This window comes from Scyliorhinus torazame, chromosome 3 (genome assembly GCF_047496885.1).
Source record: "Scyliorhinus torazame isolate Kashiwa2021f chromosome 3, sScyTor2.1, whole genome shotgun sequence".
Taxonomy (NCBI): Eukaryota; Metazoa; Chordata; class Chondrichthyes; order Carcharhiniformes; family Scyliorhinidae; genus Scyliorhinus; species Scyliorhinus torazame.
The window spans coordinates 201,093,004-201,102,897 of NC_092709.1; the positions used below are offsets into that span (position 1 = coordinate 201,093,004).

The following is a 9,894-nucleotide window of genomic DNA, read 5'->3' on the forward strand; positions in this document are numbered from 1 at the left end:
TCCAAACGATCTAAATCCTGCTGTATCCTCAGACAGTCCTCATCGCTATCCTGAATTCCACCAACTTTTGTGTCGTCCGCAAACTTACTAATCAGACCAGTTACATTTTCCTCCAAATCATTTACATATAATAATAATTATATATATAACAATGTGGAAAAGTGTGAGTTTATGCACTTTGGTCGGAAGAATAGAGGCATAGACTTTTCCAAGTGGGAAAAGGCTTAGGAAATTAGAAGCACAGAGGGAATTAGAAGTCCTAGTACAAGATTCTCTTAATGTTAACGTGCAGGTTCAGTCAGCAGTTAGGAAGGCAAATGCAATGTTAGTATTCATTTTGAGATGGCTAGAATATGAGAGCAGGGATTTACTTCTGAAGCTGTATAAGGCTCTGGTCAGACCCCATTTGGGATTATTGTGGGCATTTTTTGGCCCAGAATCCAAGGAACGATGTGTCGGCCTTGAAAAGGGTCCAAAGGAGGTTCACAAGAATGACCCCTGGAATGAAGAGCTTGCCATATGAGTTGCAGTTGAGGACTCTGGGTCTGTACTCATTGGAGTTCAGAAGGATAGGGGGTCTTCTTGAATCTTACAGGTTTCTGCGAGGCCTGGATAGAGTGGATGTGCAGAGATGTTTCCACTTGTAGGAAAAACTAGATTCAATGGGCACAGCCTCAGGCTGAAGGGACAATCCTTTAAAAAATAGATGAGGAGGAATTTCTTCAGCCAGAGGGCGGTGAATCTGTGGAACTCATCGCCGCAGAAGGCTGTGGAGGCCAAATCACTGAGTGTCTTTAAGACAGAGATAGATAGGTTCTTGATTAATAAGGGGATCAGGGGTTATGGGGAGAAGGCAGGAGAATGGGGATGAGAAAATATCAGCCATGATTGAATGGCGGAGCAGAGCAGACTCGATAGGCCGAGTGGACTAATTCTGCTCCTATGTCTTATGGTATCAATAATAAAGAGCCCCAGGGACATCTGCCAAAGAGCTAAGTTTTAAGGAGAATATTAAATGCTGAGAGAGCTAGAGGGGCGTGGGTGTTTAGGAAGCAAATTTCAGAGCTTTGGGCCTTAACTGAAAGCATGGCCATGAGTGGTATCGTGATTAAAATTGGGAATGTGCAAGAGGCCAGAAATGGAAGAGGGCAGAGATCTCAAATGTTTTGGGGGGCTGGAGGATATTAGGGAGATAAGAAGGAGAAAGGCCTTGAAGGAATTTGAAAACAAGGATGAGGATTTTAAAATTGAAGCATTGTTGTATCAAGAGCCAGTGAAGGTCAGAAAACAGAGGGATGCTGGACGAGCGTGACTTGGTGTGAATTAGTCCAGATTTATTTAGGAAGGTGGGAGATTGGCTGGGAGAGCACTAAGTAGTCATATCTGGTGGTAACAAAAGCACTGTTGAGGGTTTCAGCAGCAGATAAACTAAGACAGGATCAGAGTCGAGCAATATTACACAAGTGGAAGTAGGTTTGGCTTTGGCGATGGTGCGGTTATGTAATTGGGAACTCAATCAGGGTGAACCACAATACCAATTATGAACGGTCTTGCTCCGCCTAGGTCCTCTCAATCAATGAGCATACATCGGACGGTCACTTCCCAGGTTCACTGTGATTTCTACACGGCAGCTTCACATATGCCGTAACTTTTGCAGCAGCAATAGAAATCTGTTGTGGACTGGGACAACAATTCCCAGCTGAGGGGAAGGGAATGGTGGTCAGGCTGGCAAGGCAGCCGAAAGCCAGATTGGCACAATTTTACCTTGCTTTTGCATGGAGAAACTTCTTACAGAGAGTGTACCCTACTCAGTGTAAAGCTGTAATATCGGTACACAAATTACAAAGTTTCAGGCGTGCCTACTGGTTTCAGTGGGTAGAACTGCGGACACAGCGCACGTGGCACTGCAAAAGGACTGCGGAAATGGGAACCTAGAAGGCTGCTGACTCTGCAACGTACTGCTCGGGATACTGATAGTCCAGGCAAGGGAAGACCTAGTTTGCTTGTGGGCTAGGAGATTGTTTGCTTTGAGAAACAAAACGGAAGGGAGAAAGGCTGAAGACTGAAGAAGTCATCCAGCGAAAACAGCTGACTGTGAGTCCTTTAACCCTGAAATCTGCAGTGGAGGTTGCTAATATGGAACTTACAGCGAAAGAGTACCAATTCATTTTTTCCAATTAAGGGGCAATTTAGCATTGGCAATCCATCTAGCTTCCATAATTTTGGGTTGTGGGGGTGAAACCCATGCAAACATGGGGAGAATGTGCAAACTCCACACGCACAGTGACCCAGAGCCGGAATCAAACCTGGGACCTCAGCGCCGTGAGGCCGCAGTGCTAACCCACTGCGCCACCGTGCTGCCCTAAAAGAGGCTTCATTAATTGCAGTCCAAGTAAAAGTTCATAAGACGGAGGCTGCTTAAAAACAAGTCTGCGAAAAGTCCACCATGTCTATAAAATAATGAGGAGCATAAATAGTCAACATCTTTTCCCAAAAGTAGGGGCCATCGCGTTTCACGACAGCGCAAACAGGGCCCGGACACGACCTATTCTAGCCTCCACAGGGGGCCAGCACGGCGCTGGAGCGGTTCATGCCACTCCAGCATCGCCGCGCCAACCCGCGCATGCGCAGTTGGGGCAGCCCAATCCTGCGCATGCGCGGGGAACGTCTTACGCACGCCGGCCCCTCACCAACATGGAGCCGGTGTTCTGGGGCTGCGCGCGGAAGGAGGTAGGCCCGGGGGGGGGGAGGCCAGCCCACCGATCAGTGGGCCCCGATCGCAGGCCAGACCCCATCGGAGGCCACCCCTATGAAGGAGACCCCCCCCCCCCCCCACAGGCCGCCCCTGCAGCACTCCCACCGGCAGCGACCAGGGGTGGATGGTGCCGGCGGGAACCTTTCATGTCGTAGCAGCGTAGGGGGGGTGGGAGAATTGCGTGCGGGGATCGGGGCGGCGTGGCGCGATTCGCGCGATTCTCCCACCCGGCGGGGGGTGGAGAATAGCGCCCGGGCAGTCTAATACTAGTGGGCATAGGTTTAAGGTGAGGGAGTAGAGATGCAAAAGGATCCAGAGGGGCAATTGTTTCACACAGAGGGTGATGAGTGCATGGAATGTGCTGCCGGGGTCAGTAGTAGAGGCGGGTACAATTTTGTCTTTTAAAAAGCATTTAGACAGTTATATGGGAAAGATGGGTGTAGAGGGATATGACCCAAATGTGGGCAATTGGGACGAGCTTAGTAGTAAAAACTGGACGGCATGGACAAGTTGGGCCGAAGGGCCTATTTTAATGCTGTAAACCTCTATGACTATAACTCTATGGCAATGACTTGAATTTCCAGGCCTGTTTTTGCGTATTGCATTTAACAGCAATAAACTACATTATAATCCATACAGTAAAATAAGTCATTAACTTACGTGCGACTTTAGGGATCGACCCAAATCTCTTTGAGGGTGAAAGAATTCCTACACGGGAAATAGAAGTAATTATTCCAAATTATTACACAAATTACTGGTTCTTTGTTTGGTGAAAAGGTGATTTGCTTTTGGAAGTTGAAAGAGATCTGCCATGCGGATTTAGTGAGGAGCTTGCAACACTTCTCGGGTGCAAATATGAATCGTTTATTGCCTCTATTTGATTACAATTGAGAATCACTTAAATCTTATTCTCTAATAAGTCCGGCTAGTAAAAAGGACTTAAAGAGAAGCAACTTGTACACAATCTAACTTTTAAAATAATACAGAAATGGTTTCTTGCTTACGGCAAAACAGCTTGCATTTACGTCAAGTGTTAGTGTGGAAAAGTGAAAGTATGAAAAATAGAGACAGCGAATAGTTTAGATCAAAGTATAGGATGATTCCGGAATAAAGATGGCCGTACGGACCCTCACGGTTATACAAAATCATATCAGTCTTTAGCCATCTATCTACACCTCTCAGTCATCCTAATTGGTTTGGGTTAGAATCAAATGAGTTTGATTTGACGGTTAGCTGTCAATCTTCAATGTGCAATATTAGTTTTAAATGTTTCATGTTTAAATACTTGTGCATGTTATGGAATGCGATTCTGTGCCATTATCAAATCCAGTTCAAACTGGACTTCTGCTGACTTCGCAATTATCCACATTGTGGACAATAGCGCCTTAATGTTGCTATGGTGTTGCTATGTCCTTGATCTGATAAATGGTACAGCACAAGTATAGTGTCAAACTGTCTTTGAAATTATATATTTGTTACAACAATGGCTTTCTCATCTTTGCCCAGTAAAAGGGTTGTATAATCTCTACTGCTTATGCGTGTGTCAGGCTTTTTGTGTCTCTGTTGAATTATGTGTTTTAATCATGACCTGAGGTTATGAGTGCTGAAATCCTTAATTTAAAATGGGTATTTAAAACTGGGGCTTAATATTTACGCTAAATAGCTATCTTTTACCTATCAGGTGTATTAGAAAATAATTGGTTTCTACAGTAGTATATATTCCCCAAATCTGAAACCTGTGAGGGAGTTAAAATTCTCACTCTCAAAAATAAAATATTTCCCTTTACAAATATTTACAAATCCACCCTTTAAAAAAAAGTCATCTCCCTTCTATTACATTGATCGATATTTTTATTGCTAATTCATTGAGCGCTGATTCTGCCTCCTGCATGTCTCAATGGGAATTCTTCAATATGCTTACTTGAACAGTCATAGAATTATAGAATCCCTACAGTGCAGAAGAGGCCTTTCAGCCCATCGAGTCTGCACCGACCCTTCGAAAGACCACCCGACCTACGCCCAATCCCCCGCCCAATTCCTGCAACCCCACTCGGAGGAGCAATTTAGCAAGGCCAATCCACCTAACCTGCACATCTTTGGACTGTGGGAGCAAACCGGAGCACCCGGAGGAAACCTCCGCAGGCACAGGGAGAGTGTGGAAACTCCACACATGCTGTCACCTGAGGTCAGAATTGAACCTGGGTCCCTGGCACTGTGAGGCAGCAATGCTAACCACTGTGTCACCGTGCTGCCGATAATCCATGAAGTGCTTATTCTGCTCACAAACCCCACAGATTCCCTATTGAGGTCACCATGCTGCTTCAGACACCCAAAGACATCATGTTCTTGGTCAAAAACCCACCAGTAGTCAACAGGCAGCTGTAAGCTGAAGGAGCATCGAGCGGCATTGAGTCGTTGCTGAGACTAAAATCCAGGCCCATTTCTTAGGGGTTTGCATGGGTGTTCTGCCAAAACTACAGTCGTTAGTTGTGAGAACCTGATGGAATTTCAACCCAAATTTATGCAATAAATCAATTTTGAAAGAACAATTTTATTGAATGTGGCACTAACTGATATTTTGTGAATTAACCTTTTATCTTACCTTTGTACACCAGTCCTTGGGTAACAAGCATACTTCCAAGAGATAATGGCATAGCTGAAAATCAAAAAGTTTCATAACAGAGAAATCAAATGCAAGACCAACATCATGAAAGTATAATCATATTTAAACAAATGTTGAAGTTATTGGGAGATGCTTGAAGGAATTTCCCCCCTTTGCCTATTGACTGGCTACTTCCAGTTGATTTATTTTAGACTATGTGCAACAAAACTCACTTGTACCAGAAGGTAGGTGTAAGTAACTAAGAGTTTGAACATGGGGGAACAGGTTGGAATGGGTATGGGTGCAGGTGAGTGATGTGTTGGGTGTTCTGGATCCGTGGAACACATACAGGCCACCAACACTTAATAAAATAGTGTTGCACTATTTTATTAAGTTAGAAACTGTTGAACATACTTTCACTGTGGGTTAACACGATGTTCGATTAAACTAAAGACCTATGCCTGTCCGAACCAGTCTATGCACTCAGCGCATGGTGAGGATCTGTGCTGTAAGCTGTAAGCTCTGTCCTTGTAGGAGGCTGCATCCCGAATGAGCGGGAACTCTGATGCCCCCTGTCTTTATAGTGAGTGTGCTCTATCTGGTGATTGGCTGTGGTGTTGTGTGTGTTGATTGGTCTTGCTGTGTGTCCATCAGTGTGTGCGCATCTGCACCATGATATACTGTTGTATATTATGACAGTGAGGAGGAGGGTAAATGGTTAAAAATTCTGAGCATGTTGGGAAATCATCTCCTTGCTATCAACGTCCAGGTTTTTCCCAGTCAGGATAAGTGGTAAACAGCCAACCTGCCGCCAGGAGGTGTGCTGCCATTTTAAATATGTCACATGAGATCACAAGCCACAACTGGTGGCTACTATTGGACTCAAAACAAGTTAACTCAGTTTCTCAGGGCAGCACAGTGGCGCAGTGGTTAGCATTGCTGCCTCACGGTGCTGAGGTCCCAGGTTCGATCCCGGCTCTGGGTCACTGTCCGTGTGGAGTTTGCACATTCTCCCCGTATTTACGTGGACTTCGCCCCCACAACCCAAAGATGTGCAGGGTAGGTGGATTGGCCACGCTAAATTGCCCCTTAATTGGAAAAATGAATTCGGTACTCTAAATTTATTTTTAAAAACTCTGTTTCTCTCTCCACAGATGCTGCCAGAGCTGCGTAATCTGCTTTGCAGGATTAACTGGTTGGGAGGGTTTCTTTAGTAATTGCAATGAGGCAAGGTCAAGCCAGAAGCAACTCGAGCACTCTTTATGGGACAGGAATGGAACGAGGGTTTCTTCCTGACACTGTCAGTGTTCAGAATTCAAACCCCACCCCCCATACAAGCCTGCACAGGAAGAGCCTCCCTCTTTCCCAAAATAAGGGATGATATCCCTGCATGAGACCAAACCCCAACCCATGTTCGTTGGATCAGACTCGTCTACTCCCCGTTTACGGGACCAGGGAATGGACCTATCTGGTCCTGCAGCCTTGACTCCAGTTTTTCCTGTCTTACTGGAAGCCAATCAGGTTGATTTTAGGGCAAGGAATCTGCCAGCGACGTACAGCACATGCTGTGACTTCTAGGTATCTCACCTGCTACCTGGGCACCCTCCAGCTCGACACATTAAAAAGTTACATTTGCCCCTAAACGTCCACAATTTTCTTTAGAAATCAAGAAGTTATGTGGATATGTCAGGGTGCAGAAACAAGAAAATAAACCCCAAAGAATCAGAGTTAAAGTGATTGGGAGACACAAATCTTTGCATAAACACAGGAATGCAACCAAACTGGTTACTCATATGACCACAGTAGCTTTGAATCACTTTGATTTGCAGAAAGCAGGAGAAAAATGAAACTACGGTGTGACAGCAATCCAAACTTACCTCTATACCAGAAACTCTCACTCTTACACTCCATTATAATCTTCCCAATTTTCTCATCATAAATATGTCGGCTGACACACCCACCCTGTATATTTAAAAAAATCAGTTATTTTGTCAGTCATAAGCAATACTAAGTATCTCAATGTATGGATGACTAAGCTATTTTACGAGATGGCACAGTGGTTAGCACTGTTGCCTACTGCGCTGAGGATCCAGGTTCGATCCCGGCCCTGGGTCACTGTCCGTGTGGAGTTTGCACATTCTCCCCAATTCTGCATGGGTCTCACCCCCACAACCCAAAGATTAGGTGGATTGTCCACACTAAATTGCCCCTTAATTGGAAAAAAATAATTGGGTACACTAAATTTTAAAAAAAGGCTGCGCTATGAACAAGCCCTCTGTATACACGGGATCTGCTCAGACAAGAAGGATCATAACAGACATCTTCAGACGCTAAAAGATGCCCTCTTACAAATGGGATATGGCGCCTGACTCATCGATCGACAGTTCCAGCGTGCCACAGCAAAAAGACGCACCGACCTCCTCAGAAGACAAACACGGGCCACAACCAACAGAGTACCCTTCATCGGCCAATACTTCCCCGGAGCGGAGAAAATACAACATCTTCTTCGGAGCCTTCAACACGTCATCGGTGAAGACGAGCATCTTGCCAAGGCCATCCCACTACTTGCCTTCAAACAACTGCACAATTCAAACAGACCATTGTTTGCAGCAAACTATCCAGCCTTTAGGAAAACAGCGACCATGACATCACACAACCCTGCCATGGCAACCTCTGCAAGACACGCCAGATCATCGACATGGATACCACCATTACATGCGAGAACACCACCCACCAGATACGTGGTACATAATCGTGCGACTCGGCCAATGTTGTCTACCTCATACGCTGCAGGAAAGGATGTCCCGAGGCATGGTACATTGGCGAGACCATGCAGACGCTGCGACAACGGTGAACGGACATCGCGCGACAGTCAAGGGCATTCAGCCTCTGATCTTCGGGTAAGCATTCTCCGAGGCGGCCTTCAGGACACGCGACAATGCAGAATCGGCGAGCAGAAACTGATAGTCAAGTTCCGCACACATGAATACAACCTCAACCGAGACCTTGGATTCATGTTGCATTACATTCACCCGCCACCATCTGGCCTGGGTTTGCAAAATCCCACCAACTGTCCAGGCTTGAGACAATTAGCACCTCTTTAACTTGTGATTCTCCCTCTCTCCAGTTGCATTGTCTGGAGCTGTAAAGCCTTAATTACCTGCAAAGACTTGCATTCAAAGTATCATCTTGCATCATTGGCTTTGTCTATTGATGCTGTGTTTGTGCAACCTACCTCTTCACTCACCTGATGAAGGAGCTACTTTCCAAAAGCTAGTGATTCCAAATAAACCTGTTGGACTTTAACCTGGTGTTGTAAGACTTCTTACTGTGCCCACCCCAATCCAACCCGACATCTCCACATCTTGAAAATATATGTAGAAGTTACAACACAGAATAAGTCATTGTACAACCAACCTGCTGGAACTTCTCACTCTGTGCGTGAACAGATAGTTCCAATCATGTTTACCCACCATATTCTCATATCAGTTCACTCATATTTCCTTTGTCCAACTATCAAGTCCCACCTTGAATGTGACCATAGTTTCAGCCCTTCCCTGATTAGCGTTCGCGTTTCTGTGTAACTAAGCAGCTTCAATATTCAGTCATGCAGAACCATATTGTGCGTGCCCATGTTGTTGTGGCTGAAGGGATAGATCGTGGCATTTGAGTGCAGGACTAGACAGCTTTAAAAAAAAAAATTCCTTTGATCGAGGCTTTGACTTCATGCTACACTCGACAAGTTGAATTAGTCTTTCATCTCTGTCATACAATATTAAAATATGGTTTTCATCTTAGTTAAACAAATAGAGGCTGAAATTCTGCTGGCGTTCCACTTGCCTCTCCCCAAACTTCCGAAGGAATTTCAGCCCGGTGCTTTAAGTCTCTCCAAGTTGCTGTCATATTTTACTCGACGCGATGTTTGTGATTTCCGTACTTACTCTGTTCATGGTTGGCGCAGGCTGTTGGTTTGGAGGGGATGAAGTCTCACTCGACATTGTTGTTCTCCCTGAGCAGTGCTCACTCTGTTTATACTGAACCGTGTGCGCAGCTTGTCTGCAACTTTCACTTTCGACAATTATTCCCGATTTAGGTAGATCCCTTTGCGCTCGACTCCACCTAATTACGTTATCAACTTCCTTAATCCTTTCCTTTTCCACTCAAAGTAAATTAAAGACATCATTCAAGTTTCAGTGAATTTGAGATGCATAAAAGTTCAGCATTTTCTTAAACTTTTTGAACAAGAGCTGCTGTTTTAAATCGTACATTTTAAAATAAGGTATGCAGCCCAAAATATTTATTTTCACCGAGGCATGACTTAGAGTTTTAAGTCTGAAAATTTCAGGCTCTATTAGAGCCTGAAATCCCTCAGCTTTATGCTGACCTCACATCTCCAGCGGATACCACCAGAACCCCTGACATTCTCCACCGCCCCCCCCCCCCCCCAACCATCACGCCCAGTTGGCCAGGGTCTCCACTATTTATGAGAGCAATCATATTCTGGCTACTACTTTTAAGGCAGGGCCGAGATTAAAAT

At 45.1% G+C, this 9,894-nt stretch overlaps 1 protein-coding gene across 1 annotated transcript in view; it reads right to left on the reverse strand.

Moving 5' to 3' along the window:
• ociad2 (OCIA domain containing 2) overlaps positions 1-9,566 on the reverse strand; it is a 32,686-nt gene extending 23,120 nt beyond the window's left edge. The window contains exons 1-4 of the mRNA XM_072497937.1: positions 9,299-9,566; positions 7,235-7,319; positions 5,358-5,411; positions 3,416-3,463 (exon numbers count right to left, since the gene is read on the reverse strand). Coding sequence (XP_072354038.1) covers positions 3,416-3,463; positions 5,358-5,411; positions 7,235-7,319; positions 9,299-9,355 — 244 coding nt within the window. The 5' untranslated portion in view covers positions 9,356-9,566. The remainder of the gene's footprint in view (positions 1-3,415; positions 3,464-5,357; positions 5,412-7,234; positions 7,320-9,298) is intronic.
• Positions 9,567-9,894: the final 328 nt, after the last annotated feature.